General features: G+C 37.1%; 1 protein-coding gene across 1 annotated transcript in view; it reads right to left on the reverse strand.

Annotated features, from left to right (window-relative positions):
• Positions 1 to 4,101: 4,101 nt before the first annotated feature.
• The window catches only part of LOC108724884 (homeobox protein prophet of Pit-1), a 23,114-nt gene continuing 6,995 nt past the window's right edge, over positions 4,102 to 20,220 (reverse strand). Inside the window, exons 4-6 of the mRNA XM_018451578.1 lie at positions 10,465 to 10,647; positions 7,321 to 7,420; positions 4,102 to 4,385 (exon numbers count right to left, since the gene is read on the reverse strand). Coding sequence (XP_018307080.1) covers positions 4,279 to 4,385; positions 7,321 to 7,420; positions 10,465 to 10,647 — 390 coding nt within the window. The 3' untranslated portion in view covers positions 4,102 to 4,278. The remainder of the gene's footprint in view (positions 4,386 to 7,320; positions 7,421 to 10,464; positions 10,648 to 20,220) is intronic.

Raw genomic sequence — 20,220 nt, forward strand, 5'->3', positions numbered from 1 at the left:
ACTTAATTTTTAATCTTGCCCTCTCGATACAACGTGACGCGTGTAATTTCGTGTGTTGGACGCGTATGTGTCCGCGCACATCTCGTGTGTATTTTTGCGTGTACTTTGTATATGTGTGTGTATGTATGTTTATCCGTGCTTATGTTGAGTGTACCGTGTACGATATGTTACAAACTTTTTAGGAACATTTCTCGTGGAATGCCGCGAGCGGTAATAATAAGGTCGCAGCGAAACTACACGAAAACAATGCGCAGTCACCTGCAGCTTCATCCTCGACTTCGATATATTGATTAGACAGTTATCGAAAAATGACACCAATATAGACGATTGTTGACTGGACAGACTCCGAATATTTATGACTGAAAGGCGCCAGGGAGAAGTCGCGAGTCGCGCGTTAATTAACCGTTTGCGCCCCGCGTGTGTCCATTGCAAAATCCCTGATGTCTTCGCGGAATTATTCAATATTGAGGTGAGTAGATATTTATATGTATTTATTACGAAAAAGTTTGTAGTATATTTCTCAAAATCGAATAAAACGTTAACAGAATGATAGCTTCGCCCAATAGCTTCCTTTCTTCGTAAGAAGCTATATAAAGCGCACGCAATCCCTATTTACGTACCTGTAAATATGATATTATAACGGAATTAATGTAAGATTTTGTCGAGCCGGAAGCTCGAAGTGCAAACGGTTAAAGCGACGAAAGCTCCGATTCTGCTTTTACACAGGAAAGCATCCGGACGACGAACGATCGCAATAATTAACCGGCTTGCGGCAACAGAGTGAATAATGTACGTTCGACAACCGTCTCATCGACGATCCAATTTTCATTGCGTAAATATTCGCAAATTACCTCATTGATAATACATAGTCGTCTGGCCATTCCACGCGATATCGGGCAATCGTTCGGCTTGGAATCATTCGCCTGTTGATGCAGTCGGTTTGACTATTACGAGGACAACATTATTGTTACACGATACGATCTATTAGTGATAATTACATATTTAATCCTGGATATGGATGAGACAGAGTGCGACCTCCATCTTTCTCGTTAAAACTCTATTGGCTTTGTGGCTTTCGTAATTATAGGCCTGTGTGCGTTTGTCAATTGTCCAGGCACCAACCTCTCGGTGAGATTTTTCGCACGACTTACGGTGCAATAAAATTTACGCCTTATTTATCCAAGGTTCAAGATGCTGACACACCTCCCGACAATCGACACTCGCGAAAACAGTGATGAGCAAAGTCGAGATCTCGTTTCTTCGCTTAACGAATCCAATCACTTTGCAATCACGTTTTATGGGTCTGACATTACGACGTCGGATACTTTCTTGATATGAAATCGGTACATAAACCGTCGCACACAAATCTACACGAACTGTTTAGCAACTTTAGTCTGTCGGACAAGTCTAAATGTCTTCCTACTAAACACAAAGTAACGTTATATCAATGATTTACATGGCACCCTAGTACCCCACATGGTACATTTACATGGAGTTTAATAACATCCGTATATTATAGATATATGAACTGGTCAATTATAGTTATTTCATTCTTCACAGGAATAGCTATAATTGTTTTATAACTACGGATGTTATTAAACCCGATTAAGGGTGCCAAATATAATCAATATTATAATTTCCTACTAAACACATGTAACAGGTACATTGTTGAATAGAAAATTTCAACACTGATGTAATGTTACTGTTATATTGTGTTTAGCGGATTATACACATCACATTTCCGTAAAATGACTTTAACTTGAATCTAAAAATATAAATGATGCTACACGAAAAAAACGTTTTTTGCAAAGGTATTTAAAAATTCAGCTAAATACAAATCTGAAAATAGTTTTGTTAGATTATCCAAATATTGTTAAGCTTTGTGATAATGCTGCAAAAGGTTTTAACATTCTAACAATCAGTTTAAGCGTCCTACATAATTATTTTCATTGTCAAAACAAGATTATTTTCAGATCTGTATTTAGCTAAATTTTTAGATTCAAGAATACTTCTTTTCGTGTGTCGTCAATACTTATTCCGATATCGTCATATACCTTCAATAATTTTTATTCTGTTAACTAAACTAGTTCGTGAAACGCAACGTTTGTGTTTTCTGTATGAAAAGGTTGGTTTTGCTGATGTATCTAAAAATTTAATTAGATACCGATGTGAAAATAATTTTGTTGAACCATTACAATAATCATGTAAACACTCAAAAAACTTGTTGCTAGAATGTTCAAACTTTTACAATATTGCTCATCATGCTTGAGCTTCCTACATAATTATTTTCAACAAAATTATTTTCAGATCTGTATTTAGCTAAATGTTTAAATACTTCAACAAAATCGTTTTTTTCATGTTTTTTTTTTTAAGACAATGCGACGCACTCCTAAATCGATGTGCGTGCGACGGCGTTTGATCCGCACAAAGGGATGAGTTTCGGCGATCAGCTCGTCGCGACGAGGAAACCCTGGCGCCCCTCAAATTTCGAACGCAAAACACTGTCAGATACCACCATCCTCCTTCAACACGCCCTCATTACCCCTCCTTGATTATCCAAAATCGTGGTCAACATAAGCACACAAATCAATGCCTAATATCATTCACTAAGGGTATGCTTACACTTTTAAAAGGACATTGAAAAATCGCATATGCTAGAGTATCTGCCGATTACGCAATCTCTATGTATCTATATCTCTTCTCTTTCACCAATTTATGTACAGTACCGTCCTCTGCCCTCCCTCTCTCGCCAATTAACGAAGGTGTGGCACGTATCGTTGTTAGAAGATTAACGGAATGTCGCGCACGTAAACGTGTTATGTGCGACGCGTCTCTCGAACGAAAGAAACCAGACGCGGGGAAAAGAAACGACTACATGTAGAAAATACACGATAATCTCGCGGCAAACGAGCTCTACGTCTCTGTACACACTATTAATTGCAAGATATTCTTCGCTGTTTACGAATTGGAAATGCAGGGTGTCTCAGGCATTGCGTATTTTCTCCTGCACACAATCAAAAAAGAAGATGATTACGCTTTCTTTAAGTTACGGGGATCAAAGTATAAACAATCTGTGGCAACATTCAAATTCTCACATAGCCAAATTTAAATGGCTTTTTGTTCGCACAGTGCCTTGCATTAAGCACGTGTCATATTACGCATTAAGGATTACGAATTAAAGATTAGAATTAGAGATTAAACCAGTCAGATAACTTTAATTTTATTCCATTTTGTTCTGATTAGTTGAATTTTAATCTTCATTTCTTCGTAATCATTAATCTTTAATGCGTAATGTGACATGGGTTTCAAATTAGCTTCCGTGAATTCAGTCTTCGTTCATGATACAGACTTTTTGATTTACAACCGAGCGTTTCATCAAATAGCAACAGTTTTTAAAGAACAGCAAAATTAAGCTGTGAAATTCAATTTAATTAAAATGAAAACGTTAATAAAAAAATTAGTTTAAATTAATTTAAAGGAAAGGTGAAAATGTTATGTTGAAATATTTGGATCGTGCACACATTTAGATTTCTTCTTAATCTCAACTTCATTGATAGGCTTCATTGATAGGCTTTGATAACATTCTGTTTCAAAATTTATGTAAAAAAATCTGCCTCACAAATGTTTTGTGAGAGGATTCGCCAATCGAGAAAGGAAATACGCGATGCCAGAGACAATCGTAATGAATCCTAAGTCGCAGAAATTACACAAAAGATCACGAGGTTCTATGTGTGCCAATTGATATTTTGCAACACGATATTTCGCACGCACGCGATTAACGTTGTTGAATTTTAGAAATTCACGTCCCGAATAAACGTTCGAGATAAACGCATAGTCCCGTTATTTCGTTATCGCACACAATCTTCAACGTCGTGCTCGAACTTACATTCGGCCTGTCCAAACGACGATGAAACGCGAGAACGTGATCGGATTAAGAGCTTTTCGCGCGTGTATATGCCTCGCGACATGTGTATGCCATTGCAAATCGAGCTTGCTTGCTGCAAGCGAGATGCGAGAATGCGTCACGAAATCAGGATGTCGACGCGGCAGCGTAAGCCGATTAGCGATAATGCAAATCGATCCACGGTTCTGTTTCCCTTCCTCTCATTTCTTTTTTTTTCTTCTTCTTTCTGCGAAACGGCAAAACGTCGATCGGGCTTCATCGGGTTCGTTCATTTTGCTCTCGGTTTGTATTTCTTCCATCGATCGGCTCGATCATAGGTACGTCATCGGATTCCTGACAAGACCCTCGAGTTGCCCTCTCGCCTCCGTTTACAATTATGTCTGATACTGTAACATCGGTGCGGCCAGATTCGGGTGGTGGGCTGTGTTCATTCTCAGGGCTGAGATGCTCTTGTTGTACCACTCGTCCTCCGCTGACATTCCTAAAACAGGAAAAGACGGGATATTTAGACAAACTAATCGCGCGTACATTTCAAGTCTGGAATTACGTCAGCTCGGCTTAAGCGGCTTGACAGTCTCCCTTTCTTCGGTCAATCTTTGAGTTCCATGCATAGAAAGAATAGTTTTGTTAAAGTATTTAAAAATTTAGTATATGAAGTATTCTAAAAATTTAGATACAGATCTGAAAATAATTTTATTGGTCATCAAAATATTTATATAAAATGTTTAAACATTGATAACCATACTGAAAAAAAATTTAAGCTAACAATTAGTTTAAACGTCCTACATAATTATTTTGATGGTCCAAACAAAATTATTTTCAGTTCTGTATGTAGCAAAATTTCTAGATATTTCAACAAAATTGTCCTTTCCGTGTTTTCCAACAGTACCATGATATAAGATCATTAACGTTATCTTTAATTGATAGAACCACGTGACACTACTAACCCGTTTGATAAATCAAAGTCGGATGTCACTCGACGCGGAGAAGTCGGATTTCTTTTCTATCCCGAAAGAATCCCGGAGTGATTCGATTTAACTGACTTTCCGCGGTGCTTTATCGAGTCTCCGCTAATCGGTCGATTTGCTATCGCATTAAGACGTTAAAGAGAGAGACGTTAAATCGTTAAGGAGAGGCAACGGGATTGCGAGCACGGAGAGGCTGCACACTCGTACAGCAATCGCTTACTTGCACCGTGCAACCCCCGACGGGCGAGGCAATTCGCGAATAGTCTTGATTCGATTTAAAAGCGATATTCCATCTCGCGCCGGAAATGGTGTAAGACGGCGCTGGGGCGGAAATGGAGAGAACGTCTTGGAGGCTGGCAGAGCGCGCGGTGCTCTCTCGCTCTCGTGCACGGGCGTCGGATTCGCGCCATTTCCGCTCCGGATTTTTGCGGAGTCATTCGATAACGCTGGGTCAGCGCCCGAAGACGGCGCAGAAAGTCGTCGTGAGATGCTGGACAAGAGAATGAGGCTAAAGAAATTAGTTTACGTTCATTTCACGTTCGCGTGATCTCGTGAGGAAGGAAATGACGTGCACGGTGGTCGAAAAACAACGATCAGATATAAAATGCTTAAATATGTATGTACAATCAAGTTGAATCAACACAATTGTAGGACTAATAATTGTTAATTAACGCGAGGGAAGTCAATGTTTATTTATAATATCCTTCATTACATCTAAAAAGTTAAAATTTATAAAATTGCACAGAAAAAGAAGTCTTGCTTTAACTGGAATTCTTGAAAATAGGCAAATTAGAATTTTCTAATTGATCTATTATAATTCTAGTTAAGATAACGAGATCAGAATCTTCTGGTTTGTTCATTTTCAATCAAAAATTTTCCTCAGTGTAACATTTCTCTCATTAAATATCATTATTTGTTAAATATAGTCATTTATATATCAATCATAAATTATAGTATAGTAAATTATAAATATTATAATTGTTAAATACACATCACATTAATTTATTCAAATATTGCTCTTAGTGTGTCCGATGAATACAAAAATTTATAATTGAGCTCCAAATTGTATTTATTCAAAATTTTCACATAAAAAAAAATGTAATCATATATTCATTCAAAATTTTGGGTTTTCAAAAAATATTTATTCACAAAAAAAACTATGAATATTTAACGAGTATTCATATTCATTCAAACAAAATATAAACTGAAAAAGAGAGTTGCAATAAGCAATCATTATCCCTTAACTATAACAGGCATTTTGATGACTTTAAGTAAAAAAAATGAATTTTATTTTTGTCATTGAAGTATTCAGATTTTATGAAGGAAACTTAGAAATTTTGAAAAATATTTTAGAAAGCAATACATTTTTTATTTATAAATATTTCTTTGATAGAGCGCCATACATATTCCGATATAATTCCGGTTACATCACAGTAATGTTATAAACATTTTGTAAGATATCTTGGGCGCGTCATTCATTATGATCTGAGAGTCTGAGGATATTAAATTCCGAGATATATTATTTATTCCCAATAAAAATGTCTTTGTTTAACCTATAGGTTAAACAAGAACGTCTATCGTATAGGTCGCGAACTAAGAGCACCATGTAATTGTAGCCACATTGTTTTTATAGATTTCTGTTTTCTCTTGTAGGCTTACAGGCTTTGTGCAGATAATACAAAGTAAAAGTGAATACGAAACGAAAATATTCGTAATCATATTATTAAAAAAATATTCATTCAAATGAAATGAAAAAGTATTTATCCGTTTCTTGACGAATAAAAAAGAAGTGTATTCGAATGAGTATTTTCAATCATTTTTTATTCATTTATTCGAATATTAGGTGTATTCACCGGACACACTAATTGCTCTTTCCTAAATTTTAATGGTTGAAAATATGATAAGACACATTATATAAATTGACTTCTTTTCATTTTACTCTTCCAGTAAAATTAGCTATTACTCTTATCACGAGGTTGACGTAATACATCTTTCAAATTAGATTTTTAATTAAGGCGATTTTCATAGTTCAGTTTAAAGATAAGTAAGCCGTTAAAATATCACAGCTATTAACCTTCAGAGGTCGGGGATCTATCTTTTTAATCTTAGAGCTTTTCCTTGAGTAAGTTTCATTATTCATTGTATTTCCTTGCCGTAAAATATGGCATTGTTTCAGCCATTATGGTGGCTTCTCGTTCTGTAAAGATTACAGACAAATTTTAGAGATCGCATTCGAAACACAATTAATGTGAGGATCATGATCGATCCCTCGCGAAAAAGTGAAATCGGTTACCCACGAACGTGAGGATATCAAGGATATTTGTGGGATTAAGGACATTTGCATAATCCTTGACCCAAATGAGAGCGCAACCGCGCTCACGAGCCATTCATCACCGTACTCATTTTACGCACACCCAAAGCGCTGGCGTTGCATTATTTATGACTTACCCATTGCATCTTGTCGCATGCCGGTGACGGCCGACATATTCGACGCTGAATGCGACATGGAGAACGGCTGAGTCATGCTCGGGTAAGACGTCGTGCCCATCTGAAACATTCATTCATCACGATTAACGACATTGATAATCCAATCCGCGATTCTGGAGAATCCCTTTTAATCGGTCAGTATATTAATTGCACGCTGTAAAATCTGCCGCGTTTAAGAAGGAATAGGAGAAGGAGGGAAAGAAGATGCGGTGTTAATGTCACGTGTAATTAATTTCCGCAAGCGTAAAATGAGCGAACGAGCGAAAATGGATTCCGCGATATATCAATGAGATTACGGAGTTACCCGCGCGGTTTGAGCGGCCGAGCTGGAACAACGAGAGGAAAGTAATGCGGTAATTAACGTGTATGAAACATAATTATCGGCTAGAAACCACTCTTACGTTTTCACTCGTCGGCGGTGGCAAACGCAAAATCGAATGCGACGGGTGGTTTCATTATAAAAATTAACCGTGTAATACGTTCGGAACTGATGGAAATTAATAATGCGTCGCGGTATCTATTTCCTGGTCGTAATCAATTTTCCAACGTGTTACGTGATTCTACGGTGATATCACGATTATTAAGTACAATCCCCGACGAAGGTAGAAATGAAAGGATCGTCTAAATCATAAAAAAAAATTATGTGGCGGTAAAATTTACTTTACACGAAAAGAACGAGTTTGCTAAAGTATCTGAAAATTTAGATAAATAAATTAGATCTGAAAATAATTTTATTGGACCATCAAAATAATTATGTAGAAAACTCAGGTATGATGATCAATGCTACAAAAAAATTTTAATAATCAGTTTGAGCGTTCTATATACAGGTTGTTTAGAATTTAAATGTCAAAACTTCTGAGAAAGTACAAAAATGAAAACTACGTTTTGTTTTTTTTTTTGTAATTTTCTCCAAAACGAAGCAAAAACGAGCATAATAAATCACTAAATAAAAGAAGGGCTAATAATAATTGACTCGTAGCCCTTCTTTTATTTAGTGAAAAACGAGCATATCTCTGCAGGACTTTTTTTTCTTAGTTTATCGATCCCCTACACGCTCCCGAAGTTTTGACATTTAAATTCCAAGCACCTCGTATATTATTTTGTAGTCGAACAAAATTTATTTTCAGATCTGTATATCTAACTAATTGTAAGTTTTTAGATAAACAGAACTAGAAATTAAAGAAATTAAAATCGAAGCCAAGCTATGTCATGTTCTATTAAAAATTACACTCATTTCATAATTTTAAAAATCGTACGTTTCGACTATATATATATATTTAATTTATGTGGCCATCTTCAGTGATATAAATATACAATAAGAACTACAATTTTAGAATTATTACAAGTTGGAATTCCGTAATAAAACAGATCCGGGTTCAAATTCATCCAGGACATACATATCAGATTTTATTTGATCGTCACTTCTTGGAAGGCAATGGCAAACCATCGAGAGTATCTTTGCCATAACAACCTTTTATAAGGCCGTTCAGATAACGTTAAAAATTGTAGGCCCTATATATCAGAGGGTATATGCACAAGAGGTCAATCACGTCTTTGATCGATGTCTGAGAATTATATGGGACATAGTCATATAAAATAAATATATACGTACATATCTAAAAGGCATAGAAAGTAAAGAAATAACCGTCATAATTATTGAACTTCTAGTGGGAACTATCGATGTTCCCACTATGGATACAAACGATTGTTCCCACTAGAAGTTCAATAATGTCATCACGCGGGCGATTATTTCTTTACCCTCTATATGCCTTTTAGATTATAATTCAATATGCAATGACTACTGAATGTAAATTTTGAAGAAGAATCGTATAGCGATGTTTTATGTATTCCAATTTGTAAAAGAATTTTTATTGTACATTTATATCATTGAATATGACCCCATTAAATGGTTGAAACATATGATTTTTAAAATTATGAATTGAATGTAATTTTTAATAACACATGACACCCAATTGATTTGAATAGTCCTCTTGTAATTTCTTCAATTTCTGAATTTATATTCATTGGGGAGGGGGGAGCCTGAGTTGTAATTTTTTAAATTAATAAACGAAATCGTTCTTTCCTTGTATCCGACGCTTTTCATCGTTGCTTTTACGTAATTATTGAATGATAATTATAAAATTATTAATTATATATCAATAAATTAGAATAATCATTAAATTAGTTTTCTTTGCTTCAGATGCGATTTAACTTTGCTGGCGTATTATTATTAGGAATTTGAAACCTTTAACAAGAAAACATACAAATATATTGCGCGGCGGAAAAATTTTGTAAATTGCCATCTTAGACATTCAACAAGGTATTAATGGGTCAAGCTTGAGTGTTAAGGGATAACTATAATATAAGTCTCTTTCTTTTTTTCGGAAGGAAACCGAAACACGCTTGTGAATTATCGGCTCAATTAAAGCGGTAGGCATTCGGTAATCCGGCCGACCCAACTAATCAGCCGAAATGCAATTTAGCTATATCGACCGATAGCGATGCGCCGGACGTACGCTCAGGTGCACTCCAATTTAATACCTCGGTTAAAATCATTAACGAGAAACGCATCGAATTCATTCCCGATATGTGGAACCTTCGAAACGATGACCGAATCTACGATTGTCCCGAAATCTTTTAATTTCCTGATATTCTAGCTGCGCGTCTATCAAACGTGGCGCATTGATAGTGAGTCATTTTTCAAGAAAATCTATTAGTTTATCGTAATTTCTTTATTATTCTATTTTTCTAGAAAGTGATAATAATAATATATAGTAATATATAAAAACCAATAATATTGCATGTTGACTAATACGCGCGAAATTCGAACAAAGTATTCGAAACGATCTTTTTGTGCCCGAATTAAAAAAAAATGTTTTCCTTCTACGTTATACGTTTGCACACATCTACACGAAGATTTATGTAGCGAAACAAGTAGATATGTACACCTCGAGGATGACATAATTGTAATTCTTGTTTATATTATTTACTTGCCATTATCGAAGACGTGTCTTCGCGCTGAGTGCATTGGTGAGCGTGCAAAGCGGCGGGTATCGATAATAATGAAATTTCGGAAGCGTCCTGCGCGTCGTAAGGGAGCCTCACCTGGGGATAACGATTTATGCCATTTATGCTGTTGTGAGGATGGGGGTAGGGTTGATAACCTCTGCTAGCACCAGGATAGATATTCCTCATCATGGCACCTTGGCAGGCGGGAATTGGTGTCAGAGCTTTCTGCAGCTGCTTCTCCTGCTTCCGATATTTCGCTCTTCTGTTCTGGAACCAAACCTACGAAGACGAAATGGCGTAAACAAACGGTCGCGATGCGATACGTGTATTAACGATGTTTAAGCGACGCGATATAATTTGCGATGTAGATAATCATTTCGATCTCTGAGCGATATACAACATCATTTGCGAAGCGCTAATAGCGCGAACGAAGTTTGTATCATTCTTGTTTCGATTATTCAATGTAACTTTGACTGAACATTAATTGTTATCCTATTTTAATTAAGTATATTAGTATCTGATGGGACAATGCAATTTTATATTACATAATCTAGAAAGAGAATAATTACGTTTTTATTCTTTCGCAATGCAAATTCTAGCGTCTATCACTTGGTTAGAACTTACAGAATAGTTTTAAAATGGTGTTCTACGTATTAATCTTTCTGCATATTTTTGGCTCCATCAATATAAATAGTTCAGAATTGAGAGAGAGAGAAATGAACAAAAACATGTCAAGGTTCTTCGATCTTGCGCTCACAGATTCGCATCTCTTTAGTTCTAGAATATCTCAAATATATTATTCTGTCTTATTTTCTTTTAAAAAATATTACGCGAAATATATTAAAAATAATTGTTTTCATTCGTAACAAAATGGCGATTAAGAAACTAACAAAATGGTGTATAGTACAGACGCACGAAGTATTTGAGAGCATCGAGTTAACGGTCCTCGTCGATCAAAGAAGGGACACAAACCTCTTGGGCCAAAAAGCACCCTCTTCTTTTTTTTTCTTTTACCCGAACGGGATCCTAAGTTTACCCCCCGGCCTCACCCGGCAACCCGGGGCGGTTTACCTATCGCCATTTTGCATCGGGCAATTTCCATTGTTTCGCGGGATTAGTAAACCCATATTGGGGCTTGCCTGAGCCGCCACCGGCGACTCACCCCGGCATCCACACCGGCGCGCGTTTCCTCACTCCCTCGATCTTCCCCTCATCCGTTCTCTTCAAAAAAACCCCTCTTTCCAGCGACCCCCCCAGAAAGAGAAAAGCCTGCGGCTTCTCGTCCCGGGTCGGGGTTGGGTTGTTTCCACCCTCACCGGTGACGTCACCGGCGCCATCCGATTGGCCGATGCCGCGGCGGTGACGTCACATCGGGCTCGCTCATTGGCCGACACGTTTTATCGACATTTCTACTGTACACCCTCTCTCATCGCCGCAGAAGTGGGTGACACGAACCGGGGTGGCTCGAACTGGTTCGTTCTCTCTCAAACTCTCCCTATTTCTCTCTCTCTCTCTTTTTCTCTCCTGCGCTATCTGTATCTTTCTACTTCGCTCTCTTCCCGGCTCTATCACTCTTTGTGTGGAAGCATGGCGCTTCCGAAGAGTACCTCGTGAAATATCCGCAGCGATGTTCTCGTATTAAAAACCGAGTACGGAGAAGAAAAAAATTCACTATATATTAGAAAGAAGAAACGGATTTTCATTATAAGGTCGCAAACGATCATCTTGCTTCGTTTATTGTTTATCGAAGTTAACAATTTTACTTATTTTTTAATCTTTTTAATTTATTATTTTTAATCTATTTGCTGCTCACTTAATAACGCATCGTAACCTTTACCACGAAAGTTATTATCTTTCTCATTATTTCGTTGGAGGCAAATATCTCCTAATCTCGGCAAAACTCCCTTTGTAGAAACACGTGTTTAATTATTTCAAGCACTCTTTCAAACGCTTTATGTCAATCGATAAGAATTTTACTTCTCGCGAAAAACATAAAAAGGAATTTTATATTCATTTTAAACAATTATCTTAATTATAGAGTAATCCTTATACTAATTTATTAACGTCAGACAGCGTCAGATAAAGGTCGTCACTTACGTCAAGATCTATCTCGCGTCAACCCACGCCGAAGAGATCAACGCCTACACAAGAAATTAATGGTGCATTAGTAGTGAAATTATTTCCGTCAATGATCGTATATATTACCATGTCTCTTGACGTCTTTTGTACAAATGTCAATTTGCACGCGCGCGCGAACGTAAAAGAAGTATTTTATTGAGCAGGAAAGTCATTTATTTTATGCAGTTGCACGCAAGATACAATACATTTTAAGATGTACCGTATAGAAAAACTGATCTTTATGCCATTATAAATTTGTTAGATGTTAGGTGGATAACAAATAGGTGTGTATAGGTACGGTATTGAGAGCCGAACAAGTTAGACAAGTAATTTCGCGCAGTTCCAATTAGATTTTATTTAGATTGTCTTCTTGCCTTCGAGTTGAGTGAAATCGCAAATCGCGGAATCAACGCGAGTCGGTTTCGATATTAAATGTTACGACAAAATAGAATGCTTGTTTTGAAGAATATACGTAATTCGCGATTTAATTATTTAATCGAGTGAATATGCACCCAAAAAAGTGGTCTTGCAGTTATAGCGAAAATTATCTAGGTACGAAAAATAGCTAAAATAGATAAATTTTTAGCAAGTACTGGGATATTGTATATGTATAGCATCTAATCATATAGATGACAGAAATAGAATTTATTTAGAAGTTATAGATACAAAAAACAGCTATAATTCTAGCTGAAGTAGCAAAATATTTTTTTGCGTGTGGAGCATTTCAAACTTACTTTTCAATACGAAATTAAAAGTTTCAAATATGACAATTGATTTTACGTCACTTATAGGTACATTCAATTATCGCGAGACATGGGAACAAAAATGATATAATAAATTCACATTTTAATCACGAAAGATCGACGATTTTACGTAGAAGATTGCGATGAGTAAAATTTTACGGTAGAAATATCTAGACATGCCGAGCAGAGTAATAGAGTCTTATTTAGATTAAGTTCTTGTCGCGAAATTGGCTGGAATCTGGGATTACTTAGTTGGGAAAGACAGAACTCAGTTCGGATATGGAATATTATAGAGAATCGGGGCGATTATCGAAATGTGATGATAATCGGAATATTAATTCTGAAGTTGAATTCCGCGTCGAAAGGGATCGCTAAGAAGCTCAGTGGCCGTGGATTACAGTGGAATTATAGGCATTACCGAGTTTGATATTTCTTTTTAACAACGTTACATAAATTTGCAAGTAAAGCGAAAGAAATATTCGCGGCAACCAGGGCAGAGGGAGAAGAGGAAAGGGCGTACGTGCGATTTCGAAGGTGTTAGCACATTTGAAGACTCTTAACAAAGGGCTTGATTAACATTTTCATATGACGAGCGTGCATCGTTCTAACTCACATGTATGGAAATCGCGGTACGTGCGAGGCAAGTCGCATAATCAATCTCAATCCGCATTGGAATTCACGCCGCGGGACGATTTGCAATTGCATAAAACACGCTCGGCTTTCGAATAATCTGGCATTACCTTTATCCGTGTATACCAACCGAGGCTAGCTCTATTATAAATACGTGCATAACTAGAAAATAGTATCAATATCAAATAACATACGTGACGCTTTTTTAAGAACGTAAAGTACCCCTAACTATTCCACGGAGATAAAGATAAACAATTACAGAACTTTATACTTACTCGCAAAAAACACATAATATTACAGTAGCCCGTTCTTTTTGTGAGTGAATAAAAATAGAATAACATAATTTTACAGTTATTTATTTAAAAAATTGATATATGTTCAGAGTATATTTTTTGTATGATTAAATCGTGCCTATTTTGAACTATTAGATTTTTATTTATATTTATTGAATGCATGCATGTGAACAGCTCGACTGATTGCCATTTGGACTTCGTATTTTCACGAGAACGGTTTTCAGAAAACTCGTGGTAAGAACTCCATTTCCGTACGTAATTCGCCCCGGGAAATTTTTCGTGTACGTGCTTGTATTTTCGCCGTGAGTATGCAAATGATATTGTCTACGCTTCGTTTAATCCGATACCGCGTGTTTCCCTAAAATCTAAAACGAAGCGCATCTTCACTATAATCGAGACTACGGTTGTGAATAGTCATATAAATATACGTATAGAGTGTTCGAGAATTAACAGAAACTGGACAGACAGTTTGAAATTTGCAGTTGTCACAAATGCAAAAATGACGAAACACTGATAATCCTTTGACTGACAATCCTTTGGCTATATGCAGCGAAACGGTTGTAAGCTCTCGAAAATAATGTACTTCTCGTTTAATCCGGGAATATATATATATATTCATTTGATTTTTTTCTTTTTTTTTTACGTAAAAGTTATGTGGAGTATTTTTACACCTCAATTAAAATCACTATTATTAACAACATATTGTATATTATTGTTCAATATTTAAGAGAACATTATAGATGTGAATATTTAATCACGATTTTTTGAAAAAAAGCAGAAAAACCAAACAAATATTAAATAAAATAAGGACGTTGAGTAGTTTATTATGACAACATTTCTAAAAAATAAAGATTTTAATTGATAATGATTTTTTATTGCAGATTTTTAATGGAATTGCATAGTTAAAGATTCGTAAAGGATTAAAAAAGAAAATATGTTAAACAATATCCAAACAATATTTTACAATTCACATTTTTGCCGCTGAGGTATAAAATTATCCCAAGTGACTATTCCCGGATTAAATTAAACTTTAGAGATACTTAAAAAAAACTGAAGATATTGAAGTAATTAGATATTTATTCCTCAAAGTGGATTTTATCTCAATAATTTGATTTCGAGTTTTGTATTTCTATTCACACACACACAATATTCCTCGTCTTCGTTAAGTCGATAGCAACTCCAAATTTTCAACAGCGCTTCTGCCAAACGCTGGTACACCCTGTACATACCGTACGCATTTACGGGGCGGGTAGAACAGGTTGCCCGAAGAGATCCGGTAAAAGGGCGATTCCTTTTATTTGCTTCTTCCCTAGAAGAGCTTTTCGAGAACATACTTGCGCGCGCGAGTGAGCGCGCCCGCGTCCCTTAAGGCGCGCACTCTGCAAGAACTGGAAAGCTAAGAGTTCGTAATTCAATAACCGCGCTCTCTTCTCCTCCCGCCACGTTCGCTCATAGAGAAAGATAGACCGAATAGGGAGAAAGAGGACGAGGAGGAGCGAGATGGCTGTCCCACGGGGGTGCGCGGCTCAAAATGTCTGCTACTTTGAGGACCGCGACCGAGAAAACTATCCTCCTGTATGCCTGAGAGAATACTGCACTCTGATAGCTAACCCACATACTAACCCGGGAAAATGGATACATTCCCGGTAATGGCTTTTTCGTCAAAAAAGATGAGAAGAGCGTAATACTTGTGTAACATAAGTATGTACTGCTTGCGCATTCATTTCGAAAACTATGAGCCTAGTTACCATGTATAACAATCAAATACGTAGTATATATGCATAGTTATGCAATCCAAAACCGACAATGAGATTCGACCACTTGGGACTGCGGCTTCTTTAGAGAAACATTACAAATAGTATTCAATTTGAGCATCATACCAATAGAATCGCAAACTATCCTTATCACAACAAATTAGCATACCGGGTCATTAAAATACAGTAAATCGTACAAAACAGAAACAAAAGTTCTGAAAATTAGTATTAATTTCGTATTGCGTAATCTCAAACATAATTATGTATGAAGGAACGGATTATTATCTGTTAAATGCCTTTCTACGGGAACATACTGATGAGTATAGTTTAACCCATTTCGATTGCTTATAACTTTCATAAAAATGAATATATTGTAAAGATTTTTTTAAATCGAAACATTAGATATATTCATGAACACAATAATATTAAGCATCTTTATTAATATCTTTATTATCTTTATTAATAAAGAAGTTGTAAGCAATTGAGAAAGTACTGAAAATGTATTGGAAAAAGAAAGAACTAAGAGAACTGCGTTATTTTTTACGTTTTCATGTATTTTTATATTAATCTTTATATTAATTTCTAACCTTCATAATTTTCTATTTAAACTCTTACCTTTAAACTGAGGAATTTGATTCATTTCGTTGCCTATAGAAATCAATATAATAGGGAAATATTATCTCGATGCATTAATAAGTTCAACAAAAATTAAATACCTCAGAATAATTAATAATTTGTATTTAATCGTAAACTACCGTTCTCATATGCGAAAAGTTGAGAAGCATAGTACTCGTCAGCTATTTTTGCTACTCCCAGAAATTTCCTTGTTTCCTGTCAAATAGGAAGGCGATTTCGTAAAACGACCGGTAGGTAGGCTTCGATCGGAAGTCGAATCGAAGTAAAAAGGTCGAATGAAAACTCGGCTAACTCAATATCGCGGAGCTCGGGCTTTTCCTTTCTTTTTCTTCGGCGTAATGGGATTTCTTGTGCGGTGATTCGAGAATTATTCTCTTACCATCGGGTGTTACTCGATTTTTTACTATTGTTATAATAACCGTTACAAGTACTTTCGTAATCTCTCAACAATAGTCTATAACAACATAGTCTTGATAATGGAAGACACTATCTTTTCAACATATAATTAATATATTTACTCTACCTTCTTCTCAAATATTTTCATTAAGAATTTTGTTAAAATAAATCTATTTAAAAAAATTAAAAGCAAGTTTCTACTGTCTGCTTAGAAAAAATTAAAAAAAATAATTTAACGCAATCCTAATTATTCCATTTTCATTTGCAATTGTCAAGCAATCATGGAAAACATTCGCAACTGAGTTTTGCTTTATCCTCCTATTAAATTTATTTGCATGCCTGTGTGTGAGTACACGAAGCAACACATTACATCTTCCTACCAAGTTTCCTGCAAACCTCACTCGAAATGACATAAATGGACGGAAACGATCCCGCGCAAGGTGTACCGTGTTTCGCCTGGAAAACGCTCATTCAGCGTGCACTAATACGCGTTTGCGCGTTTAGAGAAATTGCAAATCGCGTAGCAAATTTGCGTCACTATTAGGGACCGATCTGCATAGAAACTTAAACTTCATCAGGAGGTTCTGCAGGATATATTCTTGTTTAGAAATATTTTCCAGTTGTTCAAAGTCGCACAATTGTTTAAGTTATATAATTATTCCTAAGATTATATATAATCTCAAGAATAATTCATATATTATTACATTCACAATAATTCGACAAGAATCAACTAATATTTTCGAATCTTCAAAATCACGTTTCAGAAGTTTACGTTTGCATTCGTTTGCGAGTCATTTAAACTCTGCATATCCCGCAAAATAAGTTACGAGCAGCAACACGCGTCTGGAGTGCGGGATCAATGTATTTTTTAGCGAGCGCCGCCAATCGAGCGATGTCGCTGGATGTAGAAGAGCCGTCCCTTTAAAAGCTACCGCGCTAGTCACGGCATTCTGTTTCCTCAAAGATAGCGACACGGGCCGTGGAGGCGAGGACGAGAGAGAAATAGACGACGAACGAGGGTGGCAAAGTTGAGATGAGTTGGGCGCGCAGGGGGTTGGGTGACGCTGTACCGGAGGCTGCCATTATATCTGAGCCGCCATTTTAAATTGAATTTTCTCCACCCTAGATAGATCTGAAACGTCTCAGGCTTGCCGGGCTTGCTATTCCTTCCACTACGAGACGAGCGACGACGAGGGCGAGATGGCGTCGGGATGCGGGGATTGATGGTGGATAGGGGAGGGAGGGATTCTGGAAAGAACACCGGGGGAGCGAGAGAGACAAGGACCCTCTTTTCTTGCCGCCATCCTGCTTTTTTCTTCCACTGAGAACCCCTGTCTTGCGATGGATACCTTCCTAAACCCTAAACCGGCCCCTCGATTCCTCCAGGGGACGACGAAATTTTCGTTTGCCCTCTGCGTCCGCGTATACGAACCAGTAGGAGGGAGTCTCTCCGAATTTCGCGTGGAAAGTATCAGGTACTTTGTATTGCGGTTCATCGATATTACCTAGTATCGAAATTGATGTGTCCGAATTGGATTACAATCGAACGCCATTTTACAATAACCGATCGCTATTTTGGGAAATTTTTAACTCTGCGATGCGCGCAGGACTAATTAAGGCCGAAGAACTAATTTCGCTCTATCGTTATACCGAAGCGATCAACCGAGTCGCAATCCATTTTAAATGCCTTTTTAGGTATTTAATGCACCGATAGTCATTAACATAATCATTAACAAAACGCGTTTATTATTTATATAATTAAGCGAGATTTTATATCAGATATTTATATAGCTAGCAAAATATCGTGAATTTCAGAAACGAATGTAAGTGGAGTGGATGGCGAACGTTAATTTACCGCGGGATAAGACAGTGAAGAGAACATTTTCTAATGGTATGAAGCTATCGTAAGAGAGAGAGAGAGAGAGAGAGAGAGAGAAAGAGAGAGAGAAAACTCACCGTTTGAGGTAAAGCTGTCGTTCGTCGAAAGTAGTCGAAACGCGCGCAAATTCACGATGACGCGAGCGTTAATTACGGCGCGCGCTTTGCAGGTTACAGATAATTGGCCGATTCTGGGGCAGCCGCGCGCCGGAAAACCAGCGACTGGAAATGACATTTAAAACTGCGAAATCCTTCCTCTCTCTCTCTCTCTCTCTCTCTCTCTCTTTTCCCTCTTTCTCGCATTTGAGGTCGAAACGAGCACAGGACCACCCCGACGCGCGGGCTGCGCGGCTCCTCGCGGGCGCACGGCCCTCGGCGGCGGACACTTTGTGCATCGGTTATAACCGGCGAGCGACGAGCGCAAACCGCGTTTTACTTGGCATCGCAGTTTAACAGGGTTAAGTCGCGGCGGTTCCCGGGCTTTTAACTCAAACAACACCCCGCTGCATTATATATCAAAAGAGCGCAACGCACCGGCGACTGTTTTAATATGTACCGCTCGGCTCGGAATCGGGGCCCCGGTATACACGAACCAGTCCCCGACATCGTTCCGCTCTCTTTCTCTCTCTCTTTCTCTTTCTCTCTCGCATTCCGTCCATCCTCCTCGACGATCCCTTTCTACCGCATTACCAAATCCTCCATCCTTAATGTCATCACAAACCGCACTACTGTCGTAGAATTTGCGTTTTCCATGAAGAAATTAAAAATTTGAATGCCATAATTTCCCGTGATACGTAACCCTTTCTTCTCGTATAAAAATAAATATTATATAAGTGTAATGGAATTCGAAATAGATTTCTTATCTCAATTATAGCTAGGAACACCACTAAACTTTATCATTCGGTTTTTGCGTAGATCTTTCAGTATATATTGAGAAGTATATTGAAAAACCTCTTCATCCCTTCTGATCAATTCCACGACCCTCAAAGTATATAGGGTGTCTTGGACCGACATTTGCGCCCGTAATTTCATTTCGTCACCCCACATGCGTCTTTGATTCAATTATACAGTGAGTCATAGTCGTAAAGATAGACAGCAGATAAGTATGTCTGTAAATTTTTTGGCGGACGACCAAACCCAATTCTCGCAAAATGTTAAAAATTTATTCTTGCTACGGGCATTACATAACAAGTACAATATCCAAAAGTTTCGTTAGTGATAATGTACCAAAATTTATAATAATAACTTGTTTTTGAATCATTGAATCTACTGAAATTTTATGTAAAAAGAATCGATAGGTTTAGATTTTCTTATAAAATACATACGAGTGAGACAGTATTGTCCATTACTAATTTAATTAGAGGATACCTTTGATTAGAAACGCCAGAAACGGGAGAAAGAGCG

Source organism: Mycetomoellerius zeteki, unplaced genomic scaffold (genome assembly GCF_001594055.1).
Source record: "Mycetomoellerius zeteki isolate Tzet28-1 unplaced genomic scaffold, Tzet1.0 scaffold312, whole genome shotgun sequence".
NCBI lineage: Eukaryota > Metazoa > Arthropoda > Insecta > Hymenoptera > Formicidae > Mycetomoellerius > Mycetomoellerius zeteki.